We start from the raw sequence: 20,953 nt of genomic DNA on the forward strand, positions 1-20,953 counted from the left end.
TCTTTGCCACCAGAAAAAGAGCTGCTATAAATATTTTTGTACATACAGGTCCATCTCCCACTTGTGCAATCTCTTTGGGATACAACCGTAGAAGTGGTATTGCTGGGTCAAAGGGTATGAATATTTTTGTAGCCCTTTGGCCATAGTTCTGAATTGCTCTCCAGAATGGCTGGATCAGTTCACAACTCCACCAGCAATGTAACAGTGTTCCAATTTTCCTACATCCTCTCCAGCATTTATCATTTTCCTGTTTTGTCATGTTAGTCAACCTGACAGAAGAGATGTGGTAGCTAAGAGTTGTTTTGATTTGCATTTCTCTCATCAATGGTGATTTAGAGCATTTTCTCATATGCCTATAGATATCTTTAATTTCTTCCTCTGAAAACTGCCTGTTCATATCCTTTGACCATTTCTCAACTGGGAAATGACTTGTATTCCTATAAATTTGGCTCAGTTCCCTGTATGTTTTAGAGATGAGGCCTTTATCAGAGACACTAGTTGTAAAGATTTTCTCCCAGTTTTCTGCTTCCCTCCTAATCTTTGTTGCATTGGCTTTTATGCAAAAACTTTTCAATTTAACATAATCAGAATTTTCCATTTTGCATTTTGTAGTGCTCTCTATCTCTTGTTGTGTCATTAATTCTTCCTTTCCCATAAATCTGATAGGTAAGCTATTCCTTGCTCTCCTAAATTGCTTACAGTATCAGCCTTTATTCCTAAATCATGAACCCATTTTGACTTTTTTTGGTATACGGTGTAAGATATTGGTCTATGCCCAGTTTCTGCTGTACCGTTTTCCAATTTTCCCAGCAGTTTTGGTGAAATAGTGAAATCTTAAACCAGAAATTGGACTCTCTGGGTTTATCAAAGAGTAGATGGCTATAGTCATTGACTGCTGTGTCTTGTGTACCTAAACTATTCCACTTACCCACCACTCTGTTGCTTCATTGTCTATGGTGCCTTTTAGCAGGATATAGTGTCCTTCCTTATCTCTTTTAATTGGATCTGTCTTTGTTTTTGCTTTGTCTGAGATTACCCCTACTTTTTTTACTTTATCTGAAGCACAATATATTCTACTCCAGTCTTTTACCTTTACCCTGTGTGTATCCCCCTATTTCAGATGTTTCTTGTAAACAACGTATTGTAGGATTATGGTTTTTAATCCATTCTGCTATCCTACTCCATTTTATGGGAGAGTTCATCCCATTCACATTTACTATTATGATTACTATCTGTGTCTTTTTCTCCATCCTATTTCCCCCTTCTTTATGCTGTTATTTCTCTCTTCTCCCTTCCACTCCTCAAAAGAGTTTTGCTTTTGACCACTGCCTTCCTCAGTTTACCCTCCCTCTTGATTCACCTCCCTTATCTTACCTTTTTCCTCTTGCTGCCTCTGTCTATCCCCTCCCTTTTCTTTCCCCTTTCTCTTCCTACTACCTGTAGGACAGGTTTGATTTCTATACTTATCAGAGTATGTTATTCCCTTCTTGAACCAAATCTGATGAGAGTAAAGCTCAAATACTGCCCTTCTCCCTCCCTTCTTTCCTTCTACTATAATGTGTTTTTGTGCCTTTTCATGTGGTGTAATTTACCCTTTTCTACTACCTCTTCTCCCAGAACCATCCTTTTATATATCTTAATTGTGTTTTTTATCATTATATCAGTTATTTTATACTGACACCCACAGTCTATGTATATCCCTTTCAATTGTCATAAATGTACTATTCTCAAGATTGACATATATATACATATATATATATATAAAACATAAATAAAACAATATAATCCTATATAAGGATGTAAATAATTTGCCTTATTGATTAACAAGGGATTTTCCCCCCTGTTTACCTTTTTATGTCTCTCTTGAGTTTTGTATTTGAAGATCACATTTTCCATTGAGCTCCGGCCTTTTCTTCAGGAAGGTCTGGAATTCCCTTATTTCATTGAATATCAGTCTCCTTGCCTGGAAAATTATGCTCAGTTTTTGTGGGTAGTTGATCCTTGGTTGTAGTCCAAGTTCCTTTGCCTTTCAAAATGTCATATTCAAATTTCTCCTGTCATTTAATGTAGAAGCTGAAAGATCCTGCATGATCCTGACTGTGGTTCCATGATATTTGAATTGTTTCTGGCTGCTTGAAGTATTTTCTCCTTGACCTGATAATTCTGGAATTTGGCTATATTTCTTGGAGTTTTCAATTTGGGATCTCTTTCAAGGGGTGATAGGTGGATTTGTTCAATGACTATTTTACTCTCTGGTTCTAGGACCTCAGGGCAGTTATTCTTGGTGATTTCTTGGAAAATACCGTCCAGACTCCTTTTTTCATTGTGGCTTTCTGGTAGACCAATAATTCTTAGACTGTTTCTCCTGTATCTGTTTTCCAGGTCAGTTGTTTTTCCAATCAAATATTTCACATTTTCTTCTATTTTTTCATTCTTTAGAATTTGTTTCACTGATCCTTGATGTCTCATAGAGTCATTAGCTTCTACTTGCCCAATTCTAATCATGCAGCTGTTTTCAGAGATATCTCTAGGGACTTGTAAATTCTCAGTTCCTCCAAAGTGGTATGATCAAAAGAGAGGGCTTTACTCTTCTCTTTGCCTGTGCTCTGGTCCATGAGTAACCAACCACAGGCACTCTTTTCTGCCCTGGAACTGCCACCAGCTCAGCCATGCCAGTGCTCCTCCTCACCTCAGGACTCTGACCCAGATCAGCCACTTGATTCTCTCACCATGTGTAGGCCAAGAACTCCAGAAGCAGCCACAGCTGAGGCAGTGGCTACCACTGCCCGGGGACTGAGGCTGTGGCTGTCCCTGTCCCTAGCTCCTCTCTCATCCGGGTAAGAGAGCTTTCCCACTGATCTTTGAAGCCATCTTTGGCGTTTGTGGGTTAAGAAATCTGTCAACTGCTGCAGCTGCCAGTGATTTAGTGCCCTGAGGTCTACTCCGAGCCCAGTGTGAGCTGTGCTCTGCTCAAGCACTGTGTGATAGATCCTCCCTGTCGGCCTTCCAGATTGTCTTCGGCTGGAAATCTGCTCCATTCTGTCATTTTGTGGCTTTTGCTGCTCTAGAATTTGTTTTGAGTCATATTTTACAGGCGTTTCAAGAGGATTGGAGGGGAGAGCTCAGTCAGGTCTTTGCTTCTACTCTGCCATATTTGCTCTGCCCCCTCTCTATCCATAACTTCTGAACAGAAAACAAATAGAAAGAATCCACTGATCACCTTAAGAGGAAAAAAACAGAACAAAACCCTAAGCTGCAAACTCTAAGAAAGAAATTAGTTAAGACACTAGAAACAAAGGGGATCAGGAAAGGTTTCAGATAGAAGATAAGATTTTAGCTGGACTTAAAGGAAGCCAGGGAGTGGAGATGAGGAAGGAGAACATTCCAAGTATGAGGTATGGGGAGGGCAAATGAAAATGCCCAGAGACAGGAGGTAGTGTCCTCTTTAATGAACAGTAAGGAGGCCGGTGTCATTGAGAGTACATGGAGGGGAGTAAGGAGAAAGAATACTGGAAACGTGTGTATCGGGCAGGTTATGACAGACTTTGAATATGAAACAGAATTTTATATTTGGTCCTGAGGTATCCACTGGAATTTATTAAGTAGGAAAGTGATGTGGTAATCCATTTATTCATTTCAGGAAGATCACTTTGACAGTTGAATGGAAGATATAGACTAAAGGGGAGAGACTTGTGTCAGGGAGACCAGCCAGCAGGCTATTGCAGTGATAGTACAAGCATGAGGTAATGAGGACATCAGAAAGGTGGTACTTTCAGAGGAAAAGTATATTTGAGAGTGTTAATAAAGGTCAGGTCCACTAACTGTGGGTGTCCCACAGGTTGATAGGCCTTAGCAAGATACTGAATATAGAGGATTGAGAGAGTGTGAGGAGCTAAGGATGACACCTGGATTTTTAGCCTGAGTTTTTGGGAGGATAGTAGTACCCTTCACAATAGGGAAGTTTGGAAGGGGCCAGGGTTTAGAGGGAAAGAGAATGAGTTCAGTTTTGGATGTGTTGAATTTAAGATTTCCCGTTCGATATGTCCAATAGGCAGTTGGTGATGTGAGACTGAAGGTCAGTAGAGAGTTGAGTGAGAGAAAAGGAAGTCGACCTCAGGGATTCTAGCCACTATAGGGAGGAGAGATGACAAGACAATATCTGACGGATGGATGGATGGATGGATGGATGGACAGATGGATGGATAGATAATTGATGATTGGATGAAGTAAGGATTTTTTGTAGGTGAATGTGGAAGATGTAGTTATAATCGTAGATAGTAAGAAAGTAGCCAGTAGACAAGGAGAGAATTTTAGTGAGAGAGGATGATAGAGGGAAATCTCCTGAAGAAGATGGGATCATTTATGCTTTTAAAGGGGTTTGCCTTGGCAAGGAGAAGGGCCACTTGACTATGTGAGACAGGAATGAAGGCTCAGATGGTAACAGAAGACATCTGGGTTATTTGAGATGTGGAAGAGAGGAGAAGAGGGAGCTCTAGGTGAGTGGCTTCAATTTTTAAGTAAAATATCAAGCAAAATTCTTGGCTGAGTGACAAAGAGGAGCCATGGAGTTTTGAGGAGAGGTGAAAAGATTTCAAAGAACCACTGTGGTGAGAGATGGTTAGGGAGGTGTAAAAGATTGCCTTGCATCTTTTATCTACAAAGATGCACTTGATTCATGTGTACATGACTTTCATAAAGATTCTGTTTAGTTTGGAGAAGTAGGCATATCAGGCAATAATTGTTTTTTAGCCATCTATTCTGTTATTAATAAGGTCTGATTTTTTAAAATAAGCTTAAGAATGCAATAATAGATTCCTTGTGTCACCTTTTCCACCTCCCCTCTGTATCTTGTGTTCGTCTTTTAATATGCTTTACTGATGTTTAAGAGAACAAATAGAAGCACTCCCTTATAAGCTTATATCTATATCTATGGTGAAGCAAAACAAAGCAACCTTTTGGTCCTCTGTGAGAATACATGTCTGATTTTGTACCTGTAGTCTTACCACTTATACCTGAGGGTAGAAGGTAGTGTTTTTTTTCTTACCCTTTTGAAGTCACATTTGGTCCATGCTTTAGTTCTGAGGTCTTTCAGAGTTATTCCCCTATTTTTGGTTATTGTTGTGTTTTGTTCTCCTTTGCCTGTTTTCTTTTCTGAATCTTATCATATTCACTTATAAAATTCTATACAGCAAAATTTCCTTAGTCTCATAGTGCAATTTATTTAGCCTTTCTCCAATTTATGGAGTCTTCTACCCTCCACCCAATGATTTTTGCTATAATGGAAAGTTGCACTATAAATATTCTTATGCATAGGGAACCTTTCTGTCTTTGATTTCATTGAGTATGAGCATAATCTCTGGGTCAAAGAGGAGGCACAGTTTAGTCAACTTTTTGGTCTAATTCCAAATTGTTTTCAAAAATGGTTGAACCAAATACACAACTTCACCAACCATATACTTTTATGCTTTTATGACCAACCTATCTAACGCTTTCTGTTTTTGTCATTATCTTTGCCAATCTGATTAGTATAAGGTAGTTGTTTTAATTTGCGTTTCTCCCATTATTACTGATTTGGAGCATATTGAAATAGGTACCTTACATCTCTTTTGAGAAATAAGTTTTTATCTTTTGACCATTTATCTTACTTATGGTTACTCTTATTCTTGTATGTATTATTTTTTCTATGAATTACTTATATCCTGGATATTAGAACTTTATTCTGATTATTAGATTTATTTGTCCTAGATGTTAGAATTTTATCAAAGAAATTTGCTATGGATATTTTTCCCAGTGATTTCTCTTAAATAATAACTTTGCTTATGAAGAAGCTGTTTTTTATGTGATCAAAATTGTACATTTTGTCTTTTATGGTCATCTGTCTTTAAGTAAGTGTTCTTTTCTTAGCTGTAGTTGTACAAAGTATATGGTATTACATATGATTCTATTTAAAGTATATTATAATAGATAGTATAAGATTTTGGCATAAACCTAATTTCTGCTGGACTGATTTCTTGAAGTTTTTCTCAGATAGTTATTTACCCCAGTCTTCTGTGTCCTTGGTTTTATTGAACATTATGTTACTGTGTTTGATTCCTTTTGGGTCTTATTTACCCAATTGGTTCTATTGATCAACTTTACTAAATTTTAACACGTATCAAATAGTTTTGGTGATTGTTACTTTGTAATATGTTTTAAGATCTGGTACTGCTACTTTTTTTTTTTTAAATCGTTGACCTTTTGTTCCTCCAGATTGACTTAGTAATGTCTTTGGATAATTTCACTATGATTTTGTTTTGGTAGTTTGATTGGTATGGCAATAAATTTCTAACTTAATTTAGATGGTATTTAAATTTTTATTATAATTTGAATATATTTATTATTATTTGTGGCTTGAATGTGAAGTTAATATCTTTCCAATTAAGTCCTCTATTTCTGTATTTTGCTATAGTCGTATGTTCTGAGTGTCTTTTGTAGACTTTTAGATACTTTATACATTCTGCATTTCTTTTGACCCTGGTTGTTTTCTATCACTTCCTGCTATTAAAAAAAAGTAATATACAGAAAGACTGATCATTTTTTATGGGTTTACTTTATGTTCTGCCACTTTACTGATATTATTTCAGTGAATATTTGAATATGTTGATGATTTTGTTTCCTCTTAGCCTGTACTTATTTTTCTCAATTTCGTTTTCAAATTTCCCATAATAGGGAGTATTTTTAGAACTATATTAAATAATAGCATTGGATAGTCTTGCTGTACTCTGGATCTTATTGGAAAAGCCCCTAATGCCATTCCCCAAATGATAAATGGTCAAAGGATATGAATGGGCAGTTTTCAGAAGAAGAAACCAAAGCTATCAATAGTCATATGAAAAAATGCTCTAAATTGCAATTGATTAGAGAAATGCAAATTAAAACTGCTTTGAGGTACCATCTCACACCAGTCAGTTAGCTAAATGACAGAGAAGGAAAAACAATAAATGTTAGAGGGGATGAGGGAGCATGGAAAAATAGGTATATTAATGGGTGGAATTGTGAACTAGTCAAACTGTCCTGGAGAGCAGTTTGGAACTATGCCCAAAGGGCTGTAAAACTGTGCATACCCTTTGACCTAGCAGTACTACTACTACATCTGTATTCCAAAGAGAACACAGAAATAAAGAAAGTGACCTATATGTACAAATATATTTTTAGCACCTCTTATCTATTTATTTTTTATTAGTTCTCAACATTCGCTTTTATAAGATTTTGTGTTCTAGATTTTCCTCCCCTTCCTCTTCCACAAGACATCATGCAATCTGATATAGACTATACATGTACAGTCATATTAAATATTTCCATATTAGTCATGTGAAAGAAGAACCCGAACAAAAGGGAAAAGCCATGAGAGAGAAAAAAAAATAATATGCCTCAGACTCCGTGATTCTTTCTCTGGATGTGTATAGCCTTTTCCATCATGAGTCTTTTGAAATTGTCGTAGATCATCGCATTGCTGAGAAGAGCTAAGACTAACAAAGTTCATCATTGCACAGTGTTACTGTGTATAATGTTCTCCTGGTTCTGAAGCTCAGTTCACTCAACATCAGTTCATTCAAGTCTTTACAGGTTTTTCTGAAATCTGCCTGCTCACCATTTCTTATGGAACAATAGTGTTCCATTACATTCATATACTACAGCTTGTTCAGCCATTCCCCAGTTAACGGGCATCCCCTTGGTTTCCAATTCTTTGCCCCCACAAAAGAGCTGCTATAAATATTTTTGTACATCTCTTTGGGGTACAGACCTGGATGAAAGGGTATACAGTTTTATAGCCCTTTGGGCATAGTTCCAAATTGCTCTCCAGAATGATTTGATCACTTCACAAGTCCAGCAACTGCGTTAGTGTTCCAATTTTCCCACATCTTCAACATTTATCATTTTCCTCTTTTGCCATGTTAGCCAATCTGATAGGTATGATGTAATACCTCAGCTTTTTTAATTTAGCGGTTCTTTTTCTGGTGGCAGTGAGTTGGAAATTGGGAGAATGCCCATCAATCATATGATGGTGATGGAATGCTATAAGAAATGATGAGGGGGATCATCTCAGAAAAACCTGGGAAGACTTAAATAAGCTGATACAAAATAGAGTAGAGCCAGGAGAACGATTTATGCAGCAACAGCTATATTATAATAACGATCATCTGTGAAAGATTTAGGTACTTTAATCAGTATTGTGATCCAAGACAATTCAAAGAACTCATGATGAAAAATGCTGTCTACCTACAAAGATAACTAATGAACTCTGAGTGCAGATTGAGGCATGCTTTTTTAACTTTATTTTTCTTGCCGCCGGCCCCCCCCACCACACCGTTCAACATAGGCTAATATGGAAATATGTTTTGCATTATTTCTCATCTATAATTAATATCATATTGGTTGCCTTCTCAGTGGGTGGGGAAGGAATTACAGGGAGGAAGAGAATTTGGAACTCAACATTTTAAAAAATGAATGTTAAAATAAACTGTAAAACTATAAAAAAGAAGAAAATGGAAAAAAATGTTTCTCCATTATAGATAATACTGAGTCTTGCTTTTAGGTTGTTTACCATTTTGAAGAAATGTTCATTTATTCTTATGCTTTCTAGTGTTTTTAAACATAAATATTTTATCAAGTTTTTTCTACATCTGTCAATGATTTTGTGATTTATTTAAATTTTTAAATGTATGATTATGGTGTATTATAGTATTCATAGTGTTGCAATATCTTTTCTTGGCATACATCCAGGTTCATCATAGGAGATAAAATTTTTTATATTTTCTTGTAGACTCCTTACTAATAGTCAACAAGCATTTATTAAGTGCCTCCTATGAGACAGGAGCTGTACTAAGCATTGGAGATACAAAAAAAAGAGAAAAAGTGTCAGTGGTCAGTCCCAGTCCTCATGTAAACAACTATCAACAAACAAGATATATACAGAATAAAATTGAGGGTGATCTTAGAGGGAAGACAGTTAAAAGGATCTGGGAAGTGTTCTGGCAGGAGGTGAGAAACATTAGTTGGTTGAAAGTTGAAGGAAACCAGAAGATAGAGATGATGAGAAGAGAGAGTTACAAACATGAGGGGACAGACAGTGAAAACACTCAGTTCAAAGTGTTATGCATGTGAGGAATACCAAGGAAGCCAGTGTAACTGTATCACAGAGTATGGGGGGAATGGGGGTGGTGAGTAAAGTATAAGAAGATTGGAAAGGTATGCAGGATCCAGGTTATGAAGGGATTTAAAGACCAAACAGAGAATTCAGTATTCATACCTAGAGGTATAGAGCTGTGTGGGTCTGAGACCACTACTCACATTAAAAATAAACAGAGACTGTTCTTGAGAAAAGGCAAAAAGGAGTTTATTATTTCTTTCTCATGAGAAGGGACACACCCTAGCGTGGCCCAAGATGATGCCAGTATGTGTGTGTTTGGGGGGGGGGCATATAGCTCAAAGCAAGACCCTAATGCAGAGTTCCCCCATCCCCTACTGGCTCCTCTTCCCATTGACTGGGTTTGGAGCTCATATTCTAAATGCAGAATTTTTTCCCAGCAACAGAGAACAAAGAACAAAAAGACAGGCCAGAGACCAGAGACTAGTATTCAGCAAAAAGAGAGTAAAAGCTAGATAAACAGGACCTTGCATGTGTCTGTACTGATGTAATTTCTTATCTCTACTTTCTCAGCAGAGCAGTTTCTAAAAATATAGAAGGGGTGCAGGGTGGGGGTGGATGGTAGGAGAGGTATGGTCTTGTCCCACACTGAGGGGGGGGGGCTTCACTATTTCAATATTCTATTCAATACCATACTGAAGGGACTTCACTATTTCAGCATTCCACTCAGAGCCACTGAAGTTTATTTAATCAGTATGTGTGAAGGTGTGACATGGTCAGACCCGTGCTTAAGAAAGATCAGTTTGACAGCAAAGTCAAGGGTAGACTGGAGTGAGAAGAAACTTGAGGCAGGAAGACCAACTAGCAGGGTCTTGCAGTAATTTAGGGGTGAGATGATTAAGGCCTGTACCAGAGTGGTGGCAGTGTCAGCAGAGAGAGAGAAGTGGTTATATTTTAGAGATCAAAACAAAGATCAAAAAAACGGAATTTGGCAACTGATTCAATATGGCGGATGACAGAGAGGAGTTGAGAATGACACCTAGGTTGTGAGCACAAGTGATTGGGAGGTTGGTGGGTACAATAGGGGAGGTTGGTGGCTACAATAATAAGAAAGGAAGAGGAGAGGTTTGCTGGGAATAGGTAATGAATCCAGTTTTGCACATGGCGAGTTTAAATGACTGTGAGACAGGTAAAAGGAGAACCAGGTAAAAGCAGTGTCATGAAAACTGACAGAGAATGAAAAAGAGGGTATTTAAAGGCTTCAGAGAGGTCAAGAAGAATGAGAACTGAGAAATGGCCATTAGATTTGACAATTTAAAACATCTTTGGTAACTTTGGAGGGAGCAGTTTGAGTGGAATGATTAAGTTGGATGTCAGACTTTAGAGTTAAACAATAGAGTGAGCAAAGGAAATGGAAAAACCTGTTAAAGATGGTCTTCTCAGAGATTTTAGCCACAAAAGGAGAGATAAGAACAATTGCTAGCAGGATTGGATGGATCAAGGGAGGCTTTTTTACAGAGAGGGACACATGAGCGTGTATATAGGCAATCAGGAAATAGCCAGTAAACAGGGAGAGATTGACATTAGTGAGGAAATAGATTATAGAGGTGGCAGTCTGATGTAAAAGATGGGATGGAATGGGATCACTTAGGCACATAGAGGGGCCACTTCTTCATATGAGAGAAGAGTAAAGGAGGTAATGGCAGCAGGCATCTGGGTTAGGTGAGATGAACAGGGCAGAAGAAGGAGTTCTTAGAGAATTGGCCTGAATTTTTTCACTGAAATACGAGGAAAGATTTTTGGCTCAGAGAGTAGGGGGAGTGGGAACTACGGAGTTTTGGAAAAGCCAATGTAGTAAGGGGAATAATGCATTGATTAGGGAGGTATAAAAGAATCGCCTTGCTATAGTGGCAGCCCAGTTCACATTTGTAACATAATTTGTAGTGAACCTAGTCGGCATGGTTTTGTGTTTTTCTCCATCTTCATTCAGCTGTGTGAGTAGGGTAAATGCAGGGGATGGTGTGAGTAGTATAGGTTTGAGGTGTGATTGGGTAATATCAGTAACAGGATGTTGGGGGAAGGGACTTAAGGAAAGGAGACTGAAGTCCTCTTCAACTAGAGTTGAACTGGTTCACCATGGGGTCAAGATGGAGAAGGGTAATTTATGGATACCCATTTTTCAAGTTGTTTACTACAGCAGAAAGTTCTGTTACAAATATTTTTGCGTACGTATTTTATTTGTCACTTTGTGTAAGCCTAGTAATGGTAAGGCTGTGTCAGTGGTTATGCCTAGTTTAGTGGCTTTTGGGGTATACTTCTAAACTACTTTCCAGAATATTTGGACTTTGTAGTTTCCCCAGTAGCATTTCAATGTACCTATCCTTCTGAAACCCTTTCAACAATGATAAATTTCTATTTTTGTCATCTTTGCTACCTTTGTGTATTAATTTAATTTGATTTAATTTAATTTGATTTGACTTGATTTTAACATTTGTTTTAAATGGATCTTCTTCTGCAGTGTCACAATCTTAGAAATATTTATGAAGGAAGCTGTATTGTGTCATTCTGTATCTCCAATCATAAGGACCTATCCCATTCTCTCAGCCTTCTCGGAAAGTGATGTGAGTGAGGGTATAAGCCAAGTTTGTATCCTTTTCCAGAATGAATTCTTTGGAGAGAGGACCGATCCTAATTAGACTTCTAATTTCTTTTCCCTCAAGAATGGAAACCCCTATAGTTTCCCCTCTAGCTGGTTTTGTGCTGTTTCTCCTAGCACAGTTACTCTTTTTTTCCTTCACATGGATAGACAGAGTCAGTGTCATCTTCCTCTTGCAAGATATGGAATGGTTTCAGGTTGAGGCCCTATCTTAGAGGTACAGGAAGGGATCCCTCTATCCTGAAACACAGCCCTTTCAGGTTACTTTTGTTAGCTGTGTCTGACAAGTGATAAAGGCCTGGGGTGGGATGTCAGTAAGGAGGATTCTGTTATCCTTTTAGAGTTTAGTTTCTCAGCATCCATGGCCATGGGAATGTCTAGTTTTCAGGTGTTAGATAGTATCCCAGAGTAGTTTTAAGGATCCTAGATAGTAATTCTTAGAATCATAGTGACAGACAGTCCTACTGAGGCTTCACCATGAGATACAGGGGTTCATAATTGATATTTGCTATGCTTGCGCAGAATGATGATATTGCTAAAGTTAACTTGTGAGCTTAATGTTGGCAAGATGCCTTCATTGTCTGGTGCCCTATAAAACAAGTGGGCATTGGTCAATGTGTTGAGGAATCCATGGGGAATCTATGGGGAATCCACAGGTAACCCATGGGTAATGCATAGAGGAATGCATGTACTTGCTTCAGCTGGCCCCCATTTAGGCTTGAGGGGATTTAGGAGAGTGCACGAGCTGTGCTTGTTCCAATTGACCCCGTCAAGATGTAGCAGTAATTGCCCCCCCTTTTTGCTGGCCCCTGTGAGAAGGGTGATTAGGGAATACTGTAGGAGTTTGTGCTTATTATCAGCAGTACTGTGTTAGAGAAACTAGACTAGAATAAAGCTTATTATTAACCCCTTTGAAGCTGTTTCCTGCCTGACCAGATCAAGAGTGAACTTGTCAGAGGCTAGAGTCCAGAACTCCAGTGCCTCCTGTATGTTATCTGTGAAACATGGGAACACAGAGTGAGAACCCCAAGTTGTCCAATGTTATTTCATGCATCTTTTTTATAAAAAAAACCTTGTACTGTTTCTGTCTTATCCTGTAGATTGAATTATCCTAGATTTGACACTGTTTTCTTTTTGAGGTTGTTTGAAACAGGTGTGAAAAATACCTACCATCTTACTACTTGTTGTCAGTTTTGAATCAAGGTACCATACCCTGTTAATGATCACAAACATGCCTCTTCAGTTGAGTCAGCTTGACTGGGGGCTCATCTCTGATTGAAGTCAAGAAGGGAAAGGGTTTTTTCCCCCCTCCCATTTCCAAGTAGCTACAACTGTTAATCGTAGCGTTGCCAAAGATGACTGAGTACACACGTTCTTCACAATGCTTCGTGTATTCTTCTTCTGTACATGTGTTCATACTGTTCACTTTGCCTTGAACACCTTCTTTTTTCCTTTCTACCTAATTCCTACCCTTCCTTCAAAGTCTAATTCGAATCTTACCTTTTCTGCCTTAGAACATATCCCTCAATGATGAGCCTTTCCCTGGGCATCTCTACTGAATTTACCACTCAACTAGATTTTAAGTTCCTTGAAGGGAAGGACCATGTTATACTTTCTTTGTATTCACTGCAGCACATAGTAGGCACTTAGTAGTTTGAGACTTAAAATTCATGTTCTGAATTACTAATACGTATGAGATCTGTCTTTTTAACATATAACTGTGAAAAGTCAACAATGTTGATACTATGTTTAAATTCTTTACTTTTCCCACTATATACTTGTTGTACCAGTATCTTCATTTCCTTTTCAGCTGTGATGCTTTTGGAGACAGATGCCACCTTTCCTGTCCTGTGAAGTGTGTGATGAGGAGTAACATTTGGCTCCCTTCTGAGTGCTCTGAACCTGTGGAATCTACAAGGTCTCAGAGCACAACTCTAAGCCAATAGAGTAAGCCCGGAATACAATGAACAAATTGAACTTCCAAAATAATAGAGTCATGCAAGACCGCAGAAGTGTTTGCATTTTTCTACCAAATGATGAGTCTCTGAATATCATCATAAATGTGAGTAAACCTAACACTAGAAGTTCATAAATGTGTTATTTTCCATCCACAACTCCCAGGTTTATGATAGGAAATTTTGTCAGTACATAAGGATACTATATTTATTAATATGGTAACATTATGGGATCACCATGTAGTATATGTGCTTTAGTATAAACAAAAAGGTATGGTTTAAGTTCATAATCTAGGGATTGTTGACTTTACCCAGCTAAACTTGGCAGCCAGAAAATTCAGGCAAACCTTATATCTTATGAAAAAAAAGTTTGCCCTTGAAGTGGATATCGAAAAGTGTCATCCACTAACTTGAAGGCCTAATAATTGCTTGCCGTTCATGTTTTATTGTTGATGTTAAAATTATATTAAATCTTGATCAAACTTTTCTCTCTAGTATAGTAAAATTATATAAAATTTAGTGATAATATATGATTCTGAGTCAGTAGATCATTTTTAGTTATTTGTAGTATTGGATAGTAGCAAAGTAAATTGATTGTGATGATTTACTATTCACTATCCTATTTTACTCTATCTTTGATTCTTGTGTATTTTTGTCCTCAGTTTCATATTTTTAACAATAAACACAAGTCACATTTATCTCTTATCACCTTGCTTTCTCTACCATTACTTTGGAAGTAGATGATTAAGAGAAAAAAGGCAGCTTTGTCTTACTTTGGTTATTTTTTTTCTGCTTATGTAGTATGTTTTATAGACTTATTTAAAAGAATGTAATTTAAATTATTTTTTTCCCTTAATATACAATCTCTATAATTTCATGAAATTTTTTTGCTTATGTTTCCCTTCTTAGCAATAAAATCTGACCTATTCATTGGAACTGTAATTTTCATAGTATAAAAAGTATTCCTGATTCACAAATAAACACAATTTTTGCCCAAACATTTAAAAGCTCTATTCATTTTTGGCAACTTTAGCACTTCCTTAATTGCAGAGATGCCAGTTTGCAGGTAGAGGATGTTCCTGACCAGGAAATTCCCTACCCTGATGAAACAGTAGTTTCAGTTTTAAAAAATAACAGTCACATTCCACAATTTTGAAGAGGAAAACATGAATTCAAACAAATAACTATTATCCTATTTTCTACATTTCTGCCTTTTTTTAATGCAACTCGACTTAATTCAAGTCAAACAAACATGTATTATATAATTATTCTAAGATTCTAGGGATATAGTACTTACTATAAGCCTGTAAAAATCCAAAGTAAAAAAAATAAAGTGCCTCTGCCTTTAAAGGAGTTCATATTTTGTTGGGGGTAGGGTGCAAACAACACGTACACAGATAAATATATACAAAGTAATTTCAAGAAAGATACATAATGTGTCAATGAAGGATATCAATAAAGGCTCTATGTAGGAGGTAGCTTTTGAACGAAGTCTGAAGAAAGCCAGGGAGAAGAAGCACCATGGTTTAGTGGAAAGAGCATGGACTCTCGTGTCAAAGGACCCAAGTTCAAATGCTTACTCATTAGCACATGTAATACTTTACCAGAGATCTTGAGCAAGCCATATAACCTCTGTGAGTCTTAGTTTCCTCCTCTCTAACTTGAGAGGGTGGCTCTACATTTATGATTCTACGATCTCTGATTCTAAGGGGCAGGGATAATTGGAGGGTACGTTCCAGGCATGTAGACAAGTCTATGCAAAGGCAAAGGGATGGAGTACAGAACATGTGATTGAGAAATAGCAAATAAAAGTGCAGTTTGTGTGGAATGTAATAAACACAGAACTTGAGAGTTGGAAGGAAACACACATGCCATCTAGTCCAAGCTACAGCCAAAAGGAATTCTCTCAGCTTGAAGACCTCCAAGGAAGAAGGATCCACCAACTACCTCTCAAGGCAGCACATTCTACTTTTGGACAGTCCTAACTGTTAGAAAGTTTTTACTGACATTAATTATAAATTTTCTTCTTTGCAACTTTAACCCATTGCTTCTGGTTCTCGGGCCAAACAGAACCAGTCTAATCCTTCTTACAGAAGACAGTTATTCCAAGTTTTTTCTGGTAAACATTCCCAGTTCCTTCAAGTGAACCTCCTATGACATGGACTTAAGTCACTTAATCAACAAATATTTATGAAGTACCTACTATCAGATACTGAGTTAGGTGGTGGTGATATAAAGACAAAAATGAAAATCCCTGTCCTTAAGGAATTTACATTCTGGAAGAGCATGTGTATATGTGTACATACATACATACACACACCTTTGTATATATGTGTGTGAGTTTAGGTTTGTGATTAGTTGGAGAGATGAATAGATGTAGACAGGGGTGTGTTTATGTATATTTGTGTATAGGCATAAGTATTAAGTATAGATACAAATGTAGGCACATATATATTTAGATGTATTACCTAAGTGGCTGTGCATGTAAGCATAGGTTATGTAATATAGATATATAGGTTTAAATATATTATACGTAGAGAGGCAGTTCGGTGGCTCAGTGGATGGAGCATTAGACCAGGTCAGATCCTTCCCGAAACACTTGTTAGCTTTGTGACTCTGGGCAAGTCACTTGACCTCTGTTTGCCTTAATCCATTGGAGAATGAAACGGCAGGCCACTCCAGTATCTTTGCCAAGAAAATCCCATGGCCAGTATTGGCATACTATAATCCACAGGGTCATGAAGAGTCAAACACAACTAAACAGTAACATATACGTGTACACACATGCATTCAGGTTTTGGTGTGTTATATAATTACATACCTATATAGTTATAGGTATGTAAGACATAACTGAACAATGACAACATATACGGATACATACAGGTATCGGTGTGTTATATACTTATATACGTATGTAGGTGTGTGTTTGCACATGCATATATTTTTGTGTGTGTGGTTGTGTGTATGTATGGTCAGTCAGTAAGCATTTATTAAGTACTTACTATGTGCCTAACACTGTACTAAGCTCTAGGGATATAAAGCAAGCCAAAAGACAGTCCTTACTCTTTAAGTAGAGTTCACAGTCTAATGGAGTGGATATCATGTAAACAGGTATAAAGATGTGTGTGTATCTGTATCTGTCTCTATATACAGGATAACTTAGAAACAATCGACAAAGCAACATCACCAATATTAAGGGGAGATAGGCACCAGCATTAAGGGGGTGGGCATAGGTATGTGCCATATAACTGTGGAGATGTATCTTGTATGTGTGTAAAGTAAATACAAGGTACAAACAGACAACAACAGGCTACATAAAGCTTAAGCTGAATCTTCAAGGAAACTAGAGATTCTTAGAGACAGAAGTGAGAAGGAAATATATGTTAGACATGATGAGTACCTGTACAAAGATACAGAAATGAGAAATGGAGTGCTGTTTTTGAGGAACAGTAAGAAGGCTAGTTGGACTAAACCATATAGTATGTGAAGGGGAATAATGTATAACAGCTCTGGAAAAGTAGATTGGAACCAGATGTTAAATAAATAAAAGTCCAGAAAGCTTCAGGGCACTTAAGCATGCAATTCAATGGGAAATTTGAAGGTCAGAGAACTCCATTAAAGAGGCCCTAGGCAGTTAAATACCTATAAAGCTCTGGAAGTAGGACATGAAGTATAGGGCCAGTAAAGCTCCTTCTATCAAGAAGGCAGTAATCAATTCCTATATGTTGAGGGCTTAGAGAGTTTGCAGAAAACCTTTAACTCTTCTAAATCTCTTTATTACTATATCATCAATACTTTTTCCCCATTTAACCAGTCTTACAGTTTTTGTGTCATCTTTGACACCTTTCACTCACTCTACATATCCAGTCCACTACCACATCTTGCCATTTCTGCCTTCACAATGTTTTTTGTATGTGTCCCTTTATCTCCACTCCTTACTACAACCATAGTTTAGACCCTCATAACAGAATACCCAGACTAAAGCAGTAGCTTTCTGGCTGGTCTCCCTAATTCTAATCTCTCCTGAAGTGTAGATCTAACACTGTTATCCTTCCCCCTCTCAATGCCAACTTCCACTCTCCTCCCCCACCCCCCAACCTCGATCCCCTCCTCCAGTGGTTTCCTGTTTACTTCCAGGGTCAAATATGAAATCCTCTGGCATTTAAAGGTCTTTCCAATCTTTACTCCTTTCATGTACTCCATGATCCAGCTATACCAGTCCACTTCTTTTGCCTTGATTCTTTGTATCCCATCTCTGTGCCTTTCATGCTTTCCTTCATGCCTCTCCTTCCTTCCTTTCTCTTTTTACCTTCTTTGGCATTCTTTGACACTCAGCTCTAATCCTACCTTCTGTAGAAGGACTTCTCAGCTAATGCCTTCCCCTTTCAGATTATGTATAAGTAAGTATAACTTCTAATAAGCAGCATTTATTTCCGTAAAATGTATGTTGAGGCTGTGAAGATCTTCTGCATTAAAACTTGGGTTTGGAAACAAAAAAAGACCTTGGAGCGCAACTTGGAATTTGCAAAAAAGCATTCCTTAGAGTCAGAGGTGGTCTTCTTTCAATAGATGTGTAAACCCACTTTTTAAAGAATTTATTATTAGTTTTTAACCTTCACTTTTATAAGATTTTGAGTTCTAAAATTTTTCCTCCTTCTTCCCCTTCCCTCTCCCCAAGATAGCATGAAATCTGATATAGGCTGTACATGTACAGTCATACTAAAAATATTTCCACATTAGTCTTGTTGTGAAAGAATGTGAAAGAAAAAAGAGAAAGAGAAGAAAAAAAAAACAAATAGAAAATAGTATGCTTCAGTCTGAATTCAGACTATAGTTATTTCTCTGGATATGTATAGCATTTTCCATCATGAGTCTTTTGGAATTGTCACATCATTGTATCGCTGAGAACAACTAAATCTAACAGAGTTGGTCATTGCACAGTGTTGCTGGTACTGTGTGCAATGTTCTCCTGATTTTGCTCATTTCACTCAGCATCAGTTCATGCAAGTGTTTCTAGGTTTTATGGAAATCTACCTCCTCCACCATTTCTTGTGGAACAATAGTATTCCATTATATTCATATGCCACAACGTGTTCAGCCATTCCTCAATTGATGGGCATCCCCTTGATTGCCATTTCTTTGCCACCAGAAAAAGTCCTGCTATAAATATTTTTGTACATGTGGATCCTCTTTCCTTTTTTATGATCTCTTTGGGATACAGACCTAGTAGATCAAAAGGTAAACATAGTTTTATAGCCCAAAGCATAATTTCAAATTACTCTCCAGAATGGCTGGATTAGTTCACAACTCCATCATTAATGTTCCAATTTTTCCACATCTTCTCCAATATTTACCATTTTCCTGTTTTGTCATATTAGCCAGTCTGATAGGTGTGAGGTGTTTTAAGTTGCATTTCTCTAATCAGTAGTGATTTAGAGCATTTTTTTATATGACTACAACATGCCCTGGTTTACCATTTTGTTAAATTTTGCTCATGACATAGTTATCCCAATAGCTTTTATCAAATAGGGACTTCATCCTAAAGGTTTTGTGTTTTCAGTTTTTTTCAAACATAGGCTTTGAATATCCCTTGTTGCTGGTCCTCCCTTGTCTGGTCTGTTCCATCAATCTAGCACTCTATTTAACTAATGCCATATGTGTGATGACTACTGCTTTATAGTAGATTTTGAGTTCCAAACATGCAGTTCTGGGGCGGAGCCAAGATGGCGGCTGGTAAGCAGGGACTAGAGTGAGCTCCCTACCTGAGTCCCTCCAAAAACCTATAAAAAATGGCTCTGAACCAATTCTAGAACGGCAGAACCCACAGAAAAGCAGAGGGAAGCATGGCTCCAGCCCAGGACAGCCTGGATGGTCTCTGGGTGAGGTCTACTCCACACGGAGCTGGGAGCTGGGAGTTGGGGACGGAGTGGAGCAGAGCCCAGCCTGAGCGGCGTGGACCATCCAGACCAGAAGCCGGGTGGAGGGGGCCCTAGCGCCCTGAATATGTGAGCTGCGGCAGTTACCAGACCCCTCGACCCACAAACACCAAAGACTGCGGAGAAGGTTAGTGGGAAAAGCTGCAGGAGTGGAAGGAGTTCGCGGTTCGGCTTCCAGCCCTGGGGGCAGCAGAGGTGGGGCAGCTACAGCTGTTGTTATTTCTGGCTCCAGGCCCACCTGGTGGGAGGAATTAAGTGGCGGATCAAAGCAGGAGTGCAACAGCCTGCTGAAGATCTAAGCCCAGTCTGGACTGGGGGTTCTTGGGGAAGGAGTAGTGCGGGTCTGACAGAGCTGACACCTCCCCCCCAAATGTGGAACATAGAACTCGTTAGTCTACAAGCAGTCATACCCCACTGAAAAACTCAAGGGTCAAGTTAGTTGGTTGGGAATATGGCCAGGCAGCGAAAACGTGCCCAGATTCAGTCTCAAACTTTGGATTCTTTGGTGACAAAGAAGACCAAAACATACAGCCTAAAGAAGACAACAAAGTCATAGAGCCTACAACAAAAGCCTACAAGAAAAACATGAACTGGCCCCAGGCCATAGAAGAACTCAAAAAGGATTTAGAAAAGCAGGTTAGAGAAGTAGAGGAAAAATTGGGAAGAGAAATGAGAAGGATGTGAGAAAACCATGAAAAACAAGTCAATGACTTGCTAAAGGAGACCCAAAAAAATACTGAAAAATACACTGAAGAAAACAACACCTTAAAAAACACACTAACTCAAATGGCAAAAGAGTTCCAAAAAGCCAATGAGGAGAAGAATGCCTTGAAAGGCAGAATTAGCCAAATGGAAAAGGAGGTCCAAAAGACCACTGAAGAAAATACTACTTTAAAAATGAGATTGGAGCAAGTGGAAGCTAGTGACTTTATGAAAAATCAAGATATTATAAAACAAAACCAAAGGAATGAAAAAATGGAAGACAATGTGAAATATCTCATTGGAAAAACCACTGACCTGGAAAATAGATCCAGGAGAGATAATTTAAAAATTATTGGACTACCTGAAAGCCATGATCAAAAAAAGAGCCTAGATACCATCTTTCAAGAAATTATCAAGGAGAACTGCCCTGATATTCTAGAGCCACAGGGCAAAATAGAAATTGAAAGAATCCATCGATCGCCTCCTCAAATAGATCCCAAAAAGAAATCTCCTAGGAATATTGTCACCAAATTCCAGAGCTCCCAGATCAAGGAGAAAATACTGCAAGCAGCCAGAA

General features: G+C 38.1%; 1 protein-coding gene across 1 annotated transcript in view; it reads left to right on the forward strand.

Annotated features, from left to right (window-relative positions):
- The window catches only part of FRMD6 (FERM domain containing 6), a 101,094-nt gene that overhangs the window by 21,800 nt on the left and 58,341 nt on the right, over positions 1-20,953 (forward strand). The window contains exon 2 of the mRNA XM_036752407.1: positions 13,594-13,845. Within this exon, the coding sequence (XP_036608302.1) occupies positions 13,747-13,845 (99 nt within the window). The 5' untranslated portion in view covers positions 13,594-13,746. The remainder of the gene's footprint in view (positions 1-13,593; positions 13,846-20,953) is intronic.

This window comes from Trichosurus vulpecula, chromosome 3 (assembly GCF_011100635.1).
Source record: "Trichosurus vulpecula isolate mTriVul1 chromosome 3, mTriVul1.pri, whole genome shotgun sequence".
Lineage (NCBI taxonomy): Eukaryota > Metazoa > Chordata > Mammalia > Diprotodontia > Phalangeridae > Trichosurus > Trichosurus vulpecula.